Below are 18,048 nucleotides of genomic sequence, written 5' to 3' on the forward strand. Positions count from 1 at the left end.
TAATAATTGGCTTACCGAATAGAACTGAAATATTGCTTTAGTTTGTTTTTTGACATAGTGAAATCGACTGCTTCTGAATGCTTGTTGTATACAGCCATCAATTGATTTATTGGCCCATTTTTCGCATAGTTTGTTCGCTGGTGGTTTGTAATAAAAATATTTCGATTTCTTAAACGCCGAGATGGTATGTAAAAATTTAGATTGGACAGGAGTTGACTGGAATCTATGCGATTCGAGACAATGTCATTTACAAATGAGACCATTGAAAATTCTCTGCGTTCTTTTAATGTTTGAATACTTATTAGCATACAGCGGGCTTTATATGACGGAAGAGGAAGTCTTGTCCAACCTAATTTACGAAGTGCAAATAACAAAAATTGTTTTTGAACTGATTCTATTCGATCTTCCCATGTGATTAAGTAAGGTGACCAAACTAAGCTACAGTATTCTAGTACTGACCGAACATAGGCAATGTATAATGATTTAATTGTATACGGATCGTGAAAACAGTAACAAAATCGTTTTATGAATCCTAGCATGTTATTGGCTCTGTTTATGATTGTATTATAATGGTCAACAAAAGTCATTTTAGAATCTAGTATTATTCCTAAGTCCCTAATTCTTTCGCATTTTTGAACTGTTTGACTTCCAAGAGTAAGTATCAAGTCAGGTGTATTTCGTTTTTTACTGAATGTTATTCTACTGCATTTTTTCACATTTAGTTGAAGAAGACTTTTGTTACACCATGTATAAAAAGAAAGAATTTCTTCTTGATAAACCTTGGCATCCTCACTTTTCTCTATTTCTAAAAATAGTTTTATATCGTCTGCATATATTAGAATTTTTATTTTTTTTAAAAGAAAGGAAATGTCGTTAACAAACAAGATAAATAAAAGAGGACCTAAATGAGATCCCTGGGGGACCCCGGAACTGACGTGAATGGGGCTCGACTTTTTACCCTTGAATTTTACAATTTGTTGACGATTTGTTAGATAAGATTCCAACCAATTAAGAAGACCTGGTAAGATTCCCAATTTCTGTAATTTGAACATAAGCATGGGTATGTCAACACGATCGAATGCTTTGCTGAAATCTGTATAAAGAGCTTCAATGTAATTTCCCTTGTCCATAGCGGTCAGGGTATAGTGGACGAATTCAAGCAAATTAGTAGTAGTGGAACGTCCTTTGAAAAATCCATGTTGCATGTGAGTAATTCTATTTTTTATTTGACTAAAGAGTTTGTCATTAACGATCGCTTCAAAGAGCTTCGGAATGCAAGAAAGAATAGCAATCCCGCGATAGTTGCATATGTCTGCTTTTTTCCCATTTTTGAAAATTGGTATAAGGAAAGAGTTTTTCCACGTTTCTGGAAAAACTCCAGACTGAAGCGAATTATTAAAAAGCCAGCACAAAGGGGTTGCAAGATCTAATGCTAATTTTTTCATAAATATGGGTGGAATCCCATCAGGTCCGGCACTTTTAGAGACATCTAATTTGTTTAGGGCATCTATTATGTCTAGCACTTCGATTTGATTTACATTAATATCTTCAGTAAACTCTGGAAAGAAATTAAAATATTCACGATCGCGGTCATTTTCAGAAAACTTCGTGTAGATTTGTTGAAAAAATTTAGCGAAAAGATTACAAATTTCTTGTGAGTTATTACCAATGTTTTCCTGTAGATACATTCTTGACGGAAAGTTTTCTGATTTCAATTTGTTTCTAACATAACTAAAGAATTTTTTTTGGGCAAGACTTTATTTCCTGTTCAGTTCTTGAGTTATACTCTTTGAATGCAGTATCAATAGCTGAACTTAGTTGGTCACAGATGTGTATGTAATTCGATAAATTGTCACTATTATTTTCTCTTTTGTACTTTTTATGAGCTTTTTGTTTTCGATTTCTTAGGTTTCTAATATGCTCGTTATACCAAACAGGATACTTTGAATTATTTTGTCGCCTAATTTTCTTTAATGGGACATGTTCATTTATTATGTCGTACAGCTGTGCGTAGAAAATATCGACTGAAATTTCGACATTTCTTTCGTTTCTAAGGAGTTCTTGTCAATCTATTTCTCGTAGCTTACGACTAATACTATTATAATTTGCTGAGTGGTAATCGAAAATCTCCTCATACTCATAGTCGTCGGGTCTATTAATCTGATGTATAAATATTGAGAATTCGATTGCTGTATGAAAAGCTTCATTTTTCCACAATGGAGTTGGTGATTCTATTACACAAAAATCATCGTGAATATTAGTAAATAAAAAATCTAAATAACAGTTTTGCTGATTTTTTACATGATTAATTTGATTAAGACCTAAACCGGATATTTTGTCGAATAAGTAATGGAGTGTTTCATTCTCCCCAACGAGAGGTAGTAAAATGCTCTCATTTTCAGCGTCTGGAATAAAGTCGATATTGCGCTGATTAAAGTCTCCATATATATGAACTTTAGCTTCCGATGGAAGCTTAGTCATGATTTCATCAGCAACATGCAGAAACTTTTCATATGTAGCTTTTTGGGCATTGTTAGGAGGAAAATATACTGAAACAAAAATATGTGTTTCACCTGCTAAATGAATTCTTACCCATACGTGTTCAAATTCTTTAAATTTCGTAGTGGTTATCATTTCGGCGTCAAATTCTGCTAAAACAGCAATAAGAACACCTCCCCCCGATTTTTTATCAGATGTATGGAGCTCACGATCGTTTCTAAAAACGTTGGCCACCCATTCATTTTTCACCCTGCATAGAAACCTCAATATGTTCCATTGTTACGAACTTTCTGTGCGGAACTCTTTTCCGTAGACATCTAAAGAAATAATAAAAAACTCTGCAGTTTTTGAAGAGATTATGATGAATCCGTAGATTTTAAATGGTCCATTCGTAGATCCTTAGGAAAGACTGAAATCTGCAGATCTACGGATAAATCCGTAGGGTTGGCATCGCTTCCCGAAACCTGACCATCTCCAGTGTGTGTGAGTGTGTAAGTAGTTAAGTGAGTTATGTGTGTGAATTCGTGCCTGTGTGTATCTGTGGAATAATCATTTTTCTTAGAGAAAACTGTTCCGTTTTTTCAACGAATATCGATTCCAATGAGAAGCCTCCACTTGAAAGCATCTGATGAATGTGAAAATTTTTAAGGATGAAGACTAAATCAAGTTAACTTGTGTTGGTAATTTGTGTATTTGTGTGTATATTTTATTTGGTACGTATGTCATAGATCAGTGCAACCAGTTTATCAAAGTGGTTTGCACGATTGAGTTTCAAACAATCAATTGTCAAATGAGTGTTAAGCCTGACTTTTTTGATAAAATACCAGTTTTGTAGATTTTAGTTCCCTAATAAAAAAGTTAACCTTACTGCTTCAATGCATTTGTATTAAATTGCGGTACACAAAATAAACAAAGCTAAATATTTCCTTCTGCTAAGCTAAATATTTAGCAGTTTTCCGGAAAAATCCGTGTTAAATAATGGTCCCTATTTTGCGGGTTTACTTATAGAAGGTACGTAAATGATTATATCGCAATAATTTCTGCAAGAGGAAATCCATATAGGAATGTGTTTGTTGCTAATCAAATGTGTTAGTGAAGTAAGCAGGAACTGAAATAATTTTTCTCGAGCAGTTTTAAGGAAAACTGAACAGTTTTAGACGCATATTTTCGCTTTTCTTGAATTGCAATTTTAAGCAGAATGAACCATATGGAAGATTTATTGATGAAAATCAGGAATTGTTGACATTACTCATACGCATGCAAAGAGTCTTGCTCCTTAACAGAAACTCAATTTTCGTGAATGCCTTAAAGGCGGGTTTTAGATTTAAGCATTCAGGTAAGGTGGAATATTGCATAAACTGAAAAAAATAATGAAATTTACATGACATGTAAATCAATAGTACTATGAAATCTATTTGCGCTGAACCGAAATTCTGATTTAAAACCTTGATCGATGCAAAATTAAATTGGAATGTATTGATATTTTAATGAACAAAATAGTCTGCTCCAAATATGGGATGTTAATTCACAAAATATTTTTATCTGTCTACCCTGATGGCTTCTTTTACGCGAATTTACGAAGCTACGCGTTTTTTTTGCGCGATTCGTGTGACCGGTCACAGAGAACAGATATCCAAGTGCAGATTTCAATGTTGTAAGTAATTTAACGGTTGATTGGCAAAGTGATCACCAAGTAGCAATTCTCCTTTAGAGAAGCGTTGAGAAGTCCAGCAATCCTATGAACTCTTGCGTTGAGCTTTCATGCGGTGATAATTTATGCGTTGCGAGTCGTACGTAAAGGAATTTTCACGTGTATGCCTTACACAGCTTTTTTGAAATAGTTTGTAAATTTCGGAAACTCAAAGATGAAGACTCCGATCTTGACGACGCCGAATTGCAACCATTTCTGAACGAAGGCGACATGCAAACGACATCTCGCAGAGGCAATGGAAGTTCAAAAGACAAATGGAGAGCCAAAAAGTTACGTTTGAGATGCTTCTTCAATGGATTATTTTTTTGAGAAACACAAGAAATTACAGGTGAAGTATCGACATCGACGCGACGGCACGACCAAATCGATACGGTCGGAAGATCATGGCGTTTAGGCCTCATTGGCAGGATTGGGAGAATCAAGATAAAAAAATTGTCAAATCGAGATCACTGCCGTAGACGATCGCTTGTGATATTTCCCAATAAAGATCACTATTGATCTGATCTTTTTAAGAATCACATCGATCAATATTTAGTGATTTTGAGCTAGAATGGTTTTTGATTCATTGGATGATCAGCTTTGATAATTGTGAAAGAAGTGCTTAAATGACGCGTTTGAGTCGGCGTAGCAAAATCCTGCACTCCTGTAAATTTATCAGCAAGCTGCATAGCATGCTTTGTGATTGATCATGTTTCTCTTATTATTATAATTATTATTAATCACAGCATAAATGTTAATGTTATTTGCTGGTTTTATTGATAGTATTCCGCCAACACGCTATTGCTGAATAAATTGTAAATACATCACGAAGCATGGTATTCCGATGCGACCGACTAAACAAACTCATTGAATTTTTGCCTTTCTCATAAAGAAAGGCTATGCAATCGCTGTTGAAATCGATTTTACAACCGAGGTCCGGAGGACCGAGTGACATATACCATTCGACTCAGTTCGTCGAGATAACAAAATGTCTGTGTGTATGTCTGTAAGTGACAAATAATGTCACTCAATTTTCTCAGAGAAGGCTGAACCGATTTTCACAAACTTAGATTCAAATGAAAGGTCTTATAGTTTCATATATTTTTGCCTTTCTCTATAGAAAGGTATTAGAATTGCTGAAAAAACCGACTTTCGAACGGAGCCTCGGAGACCCATAGTGTTATATACCATTCGACTCAGCTCGACGAGATCGGAAAATGTCTGTGTGTGTGTGTATGTGTGTGTGTATGTGTGTATGTGTGTATGTGTGTGCACTTTTCGAAGATATTTGAACGCGCTCAATTTTCTCAGAGATGGCTCAACCGAGTTTAACAAACTTGGGCTCGTTTGAAAGCTACTATCGGGGCATTGATCAAGTTCGAAGATAAAATGGCTGCGACTTTTGGTTCCGGAGATATGATTGTATAAGTGACGTAACCGACAAAAAGCGTTGTATTTGAACGCGCTCAATTTTCTCAGAGATGGCTGATCCGATTTTAACAAACTTGGGCTCGTTTGAAAGCTACTGTCGGGCCGTTGATCAAGTTCGAAGATCAAATGGTTGTGACTTTTGGTTCCAGATATATGATGGTATAAGTGACGTAACCGACAAAACACGTTGATTTTTACCGCTCTTGTATATATAGGGGTGCCAAAATTTTGGGATCAACTCTATTTTCGTAAAGTTCTAGTGCTCAAAAGTTTAAGCACCTCGAAAAAAGCCTTCATGCAAAATTTGACCTAAATCGGACATGCTTAAGGGGTGCTGCCCGGTGGTAAAGGTTTGACAATTATCGATCTTGAAAAAGCACCATAGGGGGGAGTACATGAAATTTCCAAAATCGAAAATTTTTTTTGATGATAAAACTCTTAAAACTGCATAAAACATCGAAATTTAGTGTCATCTCAAAAAAAAAATTTTTTGAAAAAATCAACTTTCTGGGACTTTCATATTTTTTCTAAGTCCCAAAAAGTCGATTTTTTCAAAAAAATTTTTTTTCGAGATGACACTAAATCTCGACGTTTCATGCAATTCTAAGCCTTTTGGCATCAAAAATTTTTTTTCGATTTCGAAAATTTCATGTACTCCCCCCTATGGTGATTTTTAAAGATATATGAAAATTCCACTAAGTGGACTAAGAAGGGTTTTTTAGATTAGCATCACTGATTACAAATAGGCAACGCAAATGTCAAGCACTTATTGTGAAAAATGATGCTGACTGTGTGACATAAACACTGAAGCATGCTTTTGTGAACTACTTGAATCAATCTAAATGAATTTGTGTAAAAATTAGTATCCGAAATTATTTAATAAAAGTATGAAATATATTTTCATGAGACTGTTACGAAAGAAGAGAAAGGCATTATCACACCACTAGGTGGATTAAGAAGGGTTTTTTTGTTTCATTTGGATCCGACTTCCAGTTGCAGAATTACAAGATATGTGCAAATTTATCGGAAATTTCTTAACCGAAATTTCTTAACCGATTTTCACAAACTAAGAAGCAAATAAAAGGTCTTAAAATTCTTTAATAAGTCCCCGAAAAGTTGATCCATATCTGACATTCGGTTCCGGTATTATAATGCGATTTGTGAAAATTTTCAATTTCATGAGTATTTTTACACAAGCGATGGCGAAACGAGGTGCACATTTTTAAGAAACTTACTTGTAAATTCATCTAGTTGGCAGATCTTGTTAGTTAGTGAATATAAAAACCTACTTTGGGACTACTCGTCCCCGGTTTCCGCTTCCGAAAGCACCGATAGTACTGAAGAAAAGTTCCAAAAACGGAACTCACTTCGATTTCTAAGAAACGGCTAAGCCGATTTTCACGAATCATGATTCAATTTAAAACTCTCATTGTCTTTAAATATACTGTGCAATTTCATCCTGATCCGACTTCCGAGCCCGAAATTATATGGCGATGAGTGTCAAAACATTTAAATCGTTGTTCAAAATGATGAAAAACTGGTACGCGTCAGTATGTGCGGCTTTGCTCCGTTCGCAGCGTGCTTTGTTCAATTTCGTATAGCGTGCAGGGTTGCCATATTAAAATTTATATTTCTCAGGTGGAAAAAATTATAATTTCTCATATTTTTATTCAATTTTTACGATGCTTTTTTTATAAAAGTACACTTATTGCCTCTCTTATATAGAAAGTGTATGCAATCACTTGAAAAATTGACTAGTGAAAATAAAGTGGTCAAAACGTTTAAAACGAGACTCACTCAATTTTCTCAGAGATGAATTGATCGATTTCCACAAACAGGCTCAAATAAAAGTTCCTATAGTCGCATAGGTTACTTCTTAATTTCATCCAGACCCGACTTCCGGAACTTCCAGAACTATAGGGTAAAGTGTGTTTAATCATTTAGTGCGACCATGCAAAAGAAAGAAAAATTCTTATTGTTTGACACAACTGTTTACAAATTGAATATAAGTTATATGAGAAAGGCATCATTACACCACTAGGTGGATTAAAAAAGGTGTTTTTATTCTTTCTGTCATACGTCTAGTAAAGTGGTTATGTTTTTTCTCAATCGCTGTATCGTTTTTTTCGTCGCGTGTGCGAAATCGCGATGTTGTGTTTTCTAAACCCTTACCAACACATGTAAGTACCGATGAGGTTTCTAATCCACCATTACTTATCACCTATCATTACATTCTCGAAATTTAGAAAATTGATTAGCCTCAGCGATTTCTGCATCCAAGCTCATAGAAATTTATCAAAACTATCCATGCATAACTTCGAAGTTCGAACGTTTGAATGCAACCTTATTCAATACTCATACTGGGCAAGTTTATTAATGGGGACGGGTGTAGCGTGTTGGGTAAGTCGATGCCTTTCACGCAGCCCACCTGGGTTCGATTCCCAACTCCGCACATAGGGTCGGTCAGAAAGTTTTTCTGGCCCGAAGAGGCGAATGACCTTAAGGTTAAACCTTTATAATCGAAAACAAAAAAAAGTTTATTTTTTTCGCTAATTTACTCGCCCCTCTATGTACTTTTGCTGCCCAAATCAGAAACGATTTTCTACATCAATCATGGAGTTCCAAAAAAGAACTGTAAATATTGGATACTGGTACATGCAAAGGTTGGTCCTGCTGTGGAACATGCAATTCAGAAACTCCATGTGCTAATCATACAAGGAACCCTTCGACTCCATCGCAAACATTCAAACGACTAATCATTTTCTAAGGTCAACTTGATGAAACTTGTCACGACCACTGCAGCGCACCTCCTGAGTACTATTGCTAACATTGCTTCGAGAAGCGAGTGATCATTCCATTGAAATATCCATAGTTGAAGTAAAAAACGATCCAACAATTAATCACTCTTGTTTACTTGCTTTTTGTCAAATTATCTTCACTGAGAGAACAATTTATTGATGAGCTTTTTCATCAACGTAATTATTATAAATGAAACAAGTTTCAGCCGCAGCTCAGATACCGCATCTTTTGATATTTTTTTAATCCGAAACTTATTTATTCAATTATCTGTATGTTGCAAAATAAGTACAACAGCAGCGTGATAATCAATTTTTGAATAATATCGATAAACATATTTCAACTTTTCATCGAATCACTTGTGCAAGTGACGTATGAATCATCAACAGTTTATTTTTAGTACCTTGCGGTACAATTCATACGCGACATCAATCTAACTAAAAATAGTACATAACTAACGCTCAACACAAGCACCGCGGCCGTGTTGTACTGTGCATATTCCAATCAACACGCCAAGGTTTTGCAACTGACAAGACGCCTTGCATTATGCATATATGCACACTGTTAGGGATCCAAGCAATAACCCGTCACTGGTGGCTTGTGGTGACACAGTTTTTCAACCGGATTTTGCTGCCACATTTATGCTGTTCTAAGGTCGCGAAATAGGAGCATGGCTTCGTTTCAGTGCCAAAGGACACAACGCCGCGAAGTAAAACCGATACGAAAGTTCCTCGTTCCTCGAATACAACTTCCGGACCGGGTCGGGCGTCACCTTTCGCCGACACACAGAGAGCCGGTGACGGAAACTATTTGCTCTATGGAATATCCGTCGTTTCTATTCCGAACAATAGCAGTATAATTAACAATGCATAAAAGTACACTGCAGTTACGAATTGCTTTCAGTTTCGTTTTATATCCCATAATTTTGTTCCGAAAACATAATAGAAGCAGAATTGCACCCACCTGCTGAACGACCGATTTGATTTACTCTGCTGTCATCTGTGTTTTTTTCTTTCTTCTCTATCGCAGCGATGTCCCAGCAGCATGAAAACCACCAACGATTTCGACTGGGAGCCACTGCTCGAGACCGCCGGACGAGCCTCGAAACGAACGCAGCCTGGTGGGACGGCGGCACCAACCTGCGCCGCCAATAGACGGGAAACCAAAAGCACAAACCAGGAAAAATGTGGACGAATCCGGCTGGGGGTGTTGGTGATACTCGTGTTTATCACCTTCTACCTGTCGCTGTCCACGATCGACATCCGGCCGATGGTGCACCAGATGGTGGTCACCATACCGGACGATGACGAAAACCTTCCAGGACCAAGAGGTGAGTGGGATGCCGGATGTTGCATGCTTGAATAATTACACCTCATCGCCATTCACAATCGCCTCCGTAATTCCGTGTGCATTCGTGTTCACTTGGGTGATGGATGTGCTGGCAGTATGTGTTGACATGTTTTTTTTTCTTCTATGTTATTATGATGTGAATTGGGTGCGACATGTTCCAAGTTGGTTTGTAAGGTAGAAGAGGAACATGATGCACGTAATCAATAGCTTTTCCATTCATAATGTAATTACAAACCAACATTACGATTTCATGTATGGATAGTTTATTGCTTGAATAAGCTGACTAGTAGTGTAAAAAAACGAAAACGCAGTCGCTATTGATGTATGATGTGCAATTAATTTACTTTTTTCTAAAAATACACTTTTTTAAAAACCTTGATAATGTCGATCCGTAATCACATCGTTACAAAATATTTGATAACAAATTTCTATTCATACTGCATTTTTTATCATGCTCTCATGGACCATGTCCTTATATTAGAATCAGTAATAGACGCATAATTGCTACACATGCCATCACCTAAGTTATCAATGTTTTATGTTTTTTCATATGATTAGTTATATGACAATACTACGAAATCTTCTCCGGAACTGTAGGAAAAAATCTATCGAATATTGTGATACCGTACCAGTAGGCGGTTACCTTCAATCTCTTTCAGTTAAACATTTTATTTTAAGAGGTTATCAACTAAGGTGCCAATATTAGGGCTTATCGAAAATTTTCTAAAGTCAAATGACTTAGGACCACAAAAAACTATACGTAAAAATTGAGCAAAATCGAATATGGGTAAGTGTTACCACATCGCGGTCAATATCAAAAGAGGGATGGTAGAATTGCATGAAATTTAGAGATCTGATGTTATCTCAAAACACAATTTTTGGAAAAAAATCTACTCTTCTCGATTTTCACACGATTCGTGGTGTGAAAATCATTTAGTATGTATTACAGAAATTTCGAGTTTAAAAATAACAAACGATTCGTCTGAAAAATCGAATAAAATATTAAAACAAAAAAACTATCGCCATGAAAAAATCAATTTCCGATTCTCATAGTTCATAGTTAGCGATGTTCTAAGAGACATTTGAATATTATTAGGAACAATTATTCAGCTACGCAGATAAACATATGTTGTGAATGTACATTAGGGTGGGACAAGGATATATGGGAAAAAAGATGAAAAGGTTTTTTTTCTCGCTCCACCAAACTTTTCGTTTTCCTTTTGGGTCTCATAAGCACCATGCAAAAACTTAGCTTGATTGGAGGAACTATATTTTCGCGCCCGAGGTTTAAAGTTTGTATGGGATTTAGTATGGAGAAATTCACTTTAAACAAAAAATCGGCTGGAGATCATTCTATGAACTCTATTTAATTTAACGAGGAAGAAAACTTTAGAAGACCGCAAAAGAATCCGACATTTGTAGAAAAAGTTATTAAAGGAAAACCGGCACAATATCCGAACAATAGCTCATTCCTTAATATATCTAGCACCACTGCTGCTAGTGAAAGTTATATGATGTGACTTCCTTTTAATGTGCTATAACGGTTAATTCGAGTTGTTTGATGTCTTCACGATAGTTACACAGCAGAGTATAAAGATTACTTTTGAGTGACAAGCCATGATCCAAACCTTAACAAACTGTAACGACACAAAAAGTCATGAAAATTGTGTTTTTGTTTGCATAAAATGGTACCATCTATATCTTCAAAACTATAAGAGATAGAGAATTTATATATTTGGCAAAGTTATTGGATTTCAGTTTATCTAAAATATTGAAGAAAATTTCAAGAACCTATTTCTTCAAATTAGGAAGTTAGACTTTTTTGTGTCTTTACAGTGAGTTTTGGAACATGGCTTGTCACCTAAAACTAATCCTCATCCTCAGCTGAGAAACTTTTGTGAAGACATCAAACAACTCAAATCAACCGTTATAGCATGATAAAATCCTATATTATTACCACTAGCAGCAGTGGTACTAGATATATTAAGGAGTGAGCCATTGTTCGGACCTTGAGTCGGTTTACCTTTAATAACTTTTTCTACAAATGTCGGATTGTTTTGCGGTCTTCTAAAGTTTTCCTGCTCGATAAATTTCTTACGCAAATAACACATGCCTTGATTTTTAGAGTTCATAGGATGATCTCCAGCCGTTTTTTTTTTGTTGAAAGTGAATTTCTCCATACTAAATCCCATACAAATTTTAAACCGCGAGCGCGAAAATATAGTTTCTCCAATCGAGCTAAAATTTTGCATGAGGTTTACGAGACCCAAAAGGAAAATGCAGAGATCATTCTTTGTAATCGTAATCACGTAAGAACGGATGGACGGATTTACATCATTCTTTTTTTACTGGATCAGTTTTTACCCCCACCGGGTTCGTACATCAAAAAAATTAGGAAAACTTGCCGGAAAGGTTGTTTTGTATGGACAATGGAATTTTCCACTGAAAATGTCGCCAATGATTGCTAGATCTACGATTGATGTTTGGCGCGCTACGAGTTGCATAAGTGCTTTGCCGTTGAAGGAAAAAATACTAGATCGTTGAAAAAATTATTTGGCGCGCAACGAGTTTTTTTGTGTGAAGTTTTCACATGCATACTTGATTCATGTGATTCGTCATTCCGAGCCACGTGCTTAATTGGGTATCGAAATTATTGCTTGAAAGATTACCGGATGCCGGAATGCACAAGACTGTTTTAACTGACCCAGGGTAGTTTCATCAAACAGACACTTTTCACGAAACGTTTAACGGTTTAACAAAAGTTGGGGTGGAAACTGGGTTAGGTTTGGAATCAACTGCTCATACTTGCATATCAGTCCCATATGAAAAAAGACGATCAAAATTTTATTTCCATTTTTTTTTATTTATTGCGCTACCTAATGCTAAATCATGGTATTATTACATGAAATATTGGTAATACACCTTTGAAATTCCAATATTTCAACAAATAAAATTTTTGAAATTTGCACTGAATGGGACTGATATGAGTTGATATTTTTTCACATTTTACTGAACAAACCTTCAACTTTTATTGCAATTTCTGAGAGTTTATTGAGGATAGATTGCGTTCCTAAAGCTAACTTAAAATTGGCGAAAATCGATATGCGAGTATGGGCAGTGTAGGCAAAAGAAAAAGTTCTGATATCGTTTACCAGTTAAAGGATTGTGTGTGTGATGAAGTCAGATGAATAATATTGGCCATTGTGAGCGTGAGTTTAACAAATCAGAATTTTTTTTAATGAATAAATGAAAAGAATGAGCTGTAGAAGCTCTAAAGGCAAACTAAGAGATTTTTCTTTCATTCTGCCTCCGAATGAATTAGATTACACTAAGCGCACATAATAAGTAACAATTGGATCAATGTTCCAGATGATTACAATAATAGATTGAGACTGCAATTTTATATTTTATGTTCTGTGGATTTTTTTTTTCAAATTGGTAAGATCAATCACAAATTAAAATTAAACCAAAAGTTCCACAGTGTCTGGAGAATATTCACTTTTTAGAGCTCTAAAATACGCATATCACTTTTTGGCAACTTGAACTGAACGTACAGAAAAAGTTCTGAGGATACTTTCTTGCTGTTCAAAAACTGTATTAGGAACTGCTTTAAAGTTTGTTCTGTTGCGTCGGGTGAACATTCAACTATGAGCAATTCCTCAAAAACGGACTCTTCAGAATGCTTTGTATGTTTCTTAAGCCAAATCTTTTTTACGAACTTTTGGTTACTTGGGCTAAATACTAATTGTAAATACCTATATCCTACTCTCCGAATGAACAACTCTAGAAGAGAAACTCTTTAATTAAAGATGAGAATCTGTGCATTTGCTCGAGAAGTATTTCACATTTTCACTTTAATTTTTTGTGATACTTCTTTTCGGGCTAAAGCAAATGTGTGTCAAATTCCGTTGATTGTAGGTTAAGTAATCAGAAAAATAATGGAGAGAAACGTTAACCACTCAGTCGTTTTACAATTCTGATGTACAAAAACATAAATTCGAACAAATTTTGGGGCGAGACGAAGTTCGACGGGTCAGCTAGTATCTATATATAAAAATACAGAGGTCATTCTTTGTAATCGCATCACGTAAGAACGGATGGACTGATTTACATGATTCTTTTTGAAAGGGCAAATGAAAGAAAAAACACAATTTTGAAACTACTGTTCCGCTTATGTCATTGACTGGACCTGGATTTCGTTCTCATAGTTTGCAAGCGAAGCTGAGAGTGACAGTAATTTCTTGTTATTCTCGTCAATTTTGAGTCAATGAAATTGACTTTTATTAGCTCTGATACTATAAGAGTATCACGATTTTTATTCATATCCGATTTCCGGTCTCGGAGATAGAGTGCTTAGAGCAATAATGTCAATTTCAAGAGTATTGGTTTTCATAACTAATCATGTGATGAGTAGCGAAACCTTCAAACTGACTAATTGCAATTTAATTATGTATTTCTATTTCACCCCGTTTTAAACCATTAATGGTCATTCATCTCGTTTTTGGCTATTAAATCAAATCATATTCAAATTTACGGGACTGAATTAGTTCCATAAAAATATCCATGTCCGACTTCCTGTAGCATGGTGATAAGTTCTCAATACTTCAAATCGTTATTAAAAATCGATCTATATTTTCTAAGTTGTGCTCGAAAGTGATCCAGTTTGTAGGTCTTGTTAGTTTATGACCCTACAAAATGTTTTAGTTTTACTGGATCCGACATTTATTCCAAACCGTAATTTAAATTTAAGGTGCAGAAAATTTTTGGGAAGTCTTTTAAATTGGGCTTAAAACTGTTTTAGTTTGTAGTTCTTATTATTTGATGAATTAAGCTAATGGGGAAATATTTTTCCCTTCTATAAAAATCGTTATCGATTCTTCAATTATCATTAAATCGATGTGTTTTTTATTGAGTGGTAAAAAATTTATTTTCAAGGCGACAAATGTGTTTCTGAGTGAATAAAAAAAACTGTCAATCTTTATTGCACTAAAAAACGTATAGAAAATAGAACACATGATAAATGTGTTATGGTCAACGTCCACGTCCACGTGCTAAACAAGTACACGAAATCGTTTTGTAGAATATCGTAACTAACTAACTAACTAGGATAGTAAAATATATCCTGATAATTAAAGCAATAAATTAAATTACGACATAATAAACCCAACTCTTCGTTTATTAATTTCTGAGGATCATAGGGAAAAATACTTCCCATGAAATCATAGGCAACTTATGTACCCTATACCCACAATAGCTGAAATATCGTGTTGTACTGACATATTTCGTCCCTGGATGGTCGTTATGATCGTGAAAGGGTTAATGATCTGAATGTCACTATACCGGTATTCAGTTTTCGGTTCCTAATATCTAAAGTGTTCAAAGTCTTTAAAACGAAGCTCACCTTATTTTCCCAAATATGGTTGAATCGATTTCCACTAACCTAAACTTAAATTTAGAATTTAAATGTAGCGTCATGAAAAAGAAGCTCTCAAAAGGGGGACGGGTATAGCGTGATGGATAAGTCGATGCCTTTCACGCAGCCCGCCTGGGATTCATTCCCAACCACCCCGCACATAGGGTCAGAAAGTTTTTCTGGCCCGAAGAGGCGAATGACATTAATGTTAAAGCCTCTATAATTGAAACAAAAAAAAAGCTCTCAAAACTGGGTTGTACACTTTTTTACTTTGTAGAATTTCCATAAATCTTGCTGTAATATATAGGAGATAATGGATGATATGAGAAAGGCATCATTACACCACTTAATGGATAAAAAATAGGTTTTTTCGAGATACATCACATCTCTACGTTTCATGGATTATTTCTAAGACATCTGGCATCGGAAAAAAAATTTGATTTCGGAAATTGTAAGTGTCCCTCCTATGGTGAATTTTTAAGATTGAATTCTTCCAACTTAGACCGAGATGTGGCAGCACTTACTCATGTTCCAATTTACCTCAAATTAGGCTTGAAGAAATTTCTAAGGTACTAAATCATTCGAGCGCTGTAGACAGTTTAAAACGGCTCTAAAAAAATGGCATCCTATGTATATCACATACCAAACGGCACTAGAAAACAGGCCTGTACGATACATGCTTATTCGTAAAACACGTGAGTAAACTTATTTGTTATTAAATTGTTCGCGGTTATTGTGAGAATATGAATAGCACCCCTGAATTATCTATAGACAACCCAGTAGTTAAGATATAGTTCTGGAAATAACTCAATTTTGTGTCCATGGTAACATGTTGTTTGTGTCCATACGCAGATACAACCATATGTTCAATCGAAGTAAGCGATATAAAAACTCACTCGTCCTCGTTTTCAATTTGAATCTTCGAACAGAATGAAGTGTAAGGAACTGGTACACCGAAGAACTAGAAATCTATTCTATAGCTTTCAATTAATCAAAAAGATGAAAAATCATTTTAGATTTTTGATGAATCAGAATGCATGCTTGCTTTGTTAAGTTTGTTAAAAAAATTATATTGATAAATAGAAAATTGTAAATTTTACAGTTCATCGATTTTTGATGATAGAAAAATGTCACTCAATAACTCCTAGATGGTTGAACCAATTCTGACAAACTTAAATCCACAGGTTTTATAGTCGCATACAAAGCTCTTGAGTTTCAACTGTATCTGGCTTCCAGCTCCGGAATAACTGAAGGTTATGCACTAAAAAAGTGAAAATAAAGTGACTCAATTTGTCCCAGAGACTGCTGATCCAATTTTCACTATCTTGAATTCAAACGACAGGTCTCAAGATGTCATAAAAACTTCAAAATTTCCATTCGAATCTTTTTTCCGGTTCTAGAGCTACAGGGTGATTAGTAAACTTTTTTTTCTACTGTGAATGATCAGTGTAAAAATCTTAAATTCAGGAGTATTTTTTCAAAAGTGGTCATGTGATGAGTAGCAAATTCCTTTCAATTGGCTTTATTAATACCTATAGTAAATACTCCAAAATAGAGCTCACTTTAATTCTCCGACACAGCAACCAAAGATAAACTCAAGATATAATTTGAATAGGACCCTTTAATGAGTTCGGTTCACTGTCAGTATCAATCTTTTGAAGCAAAACAACAAGCGTCTGATCGCGTCGTAACTATGACAATGATTGTTTATGTTTGAAGCAATATCAAGTTACAATATGAACAATATTGCGCAATTTTGTTTCATGTCCAGTGATTCTTCAATTCCCTGAAGTATCGGGAATAATGGTTGAAATTTCAAAAATTCTAATGAAAGGTGTTGTGGTATTATGCAACCAAAGTCTTGAAAACTGGTTCTCAAACTTTTGTACTTTATAGAGTTTTAATGAATGCTACTGTAATATATAGGAGATATATTAATTGTATAATTTATGAATCATTTTATCAATCTCGATACCAATTCATGAATTGAATTTCTGAAGGGTGATTTTTTTAAGATGTATAGGATTTGATTTTCAAAAACAAATTCGATCAATATAATTTAATGTTGGAAGATGATTTCATGCAAAAGTTTCCCGGAGCTCCGATTTAGATGACCCATGCGCAAGGTCCAATTTGGCACACTCACTCCAAAATATCGGCCGGTATTTCACGAATAATGCCACTAGCCCATAATCCACACCAAAGAGTGACTTTTATGGGATGCATTGCTAGCTCTTGCAATGTTTCTTGCTGGTCTTCACTCCAGATGCGGAAATTTTGCTTGTTGACGTATCCATTCGACCAGAAATTTGCTTCGTCTCAGAACACAATTTTTCGATTAAAAAGTGGATCTTCCTTCAACTTTACCAGCGCCCATTCATGATTAAATTATATACCAAAGTTTGAAAATGACACAGGACGCGATTTACGAGTGATCTGTCAAAAACAGTGTTGTCAAAAAATACCAGCAAAATATTCACCTTTTACAAACAAAATGGTCAAATTGAAACAGTTACTGTTTTGTTTCGGAGAAGTATTTTTAAATACCTAATTATGTATGCCACTCTTTACTATCGTTTTGAAATTCATCACCTCCATCCTTAACTGTTATTGTTACCAAATCAGCAAATGCGTAAACTGTTATTTTATATTTGATTGGTTGTAATACTCCAATGTGTTTTTTTTTCATTTTGTTTAACTGTCGCCTCCCGTTTTAACCTTTAAAAATACATTCGACGGCCAATCCAAATCAAATCCCGGTATACTTGCACATACTCTGTATTGCACGCTGATTTCTATGTATGTACATGATATTTTAACGAAAACGAAAAAAAAAACGAACGCATTAATTGCCCACGCTAACGCTGCC

General features: G+C 35.2%; 1 protein-coding gene across 2 annotated transcripts in view; it reads left to right on the forward strand.

Moving 5' to 3' along the window:
* LOC131437554 (uncharacterized) overlaps positions 1-18,048 on the forward strand; it is a 35,861-nt gene that overhangs the window by 10,403 nt on the left and 7,410 nt on the right. For both annotated transcript variants that reach the window (XM_058606975.1, XM_058606976.1), the window contains exon 2: positions 9,446-9,746. In XM_058606975.1, coding sequence (XP_058462958.1) covers positions 9,461-9,746 — 286 coding nt within the window. In that variant the 5' untranslated portion in view covers positions 9,446-9,460. The remainder of the gene's footprint in view (positions 1-9,445; positions 9,747-18,048) is intronic.

Source organism: Malaya genurostris, chromosome 3, assembly GCF_030247185.1.
Source record: "Malaya genurostris strain Urasoe2022 chromosome 3, Malgen_1.1, whole genome shotgun sequence".
NCBI lineage: Eukaryota > Metazoa > Arthropoda > Insecta > Diptera > Culicidae > Malaya > Malaya genurostris.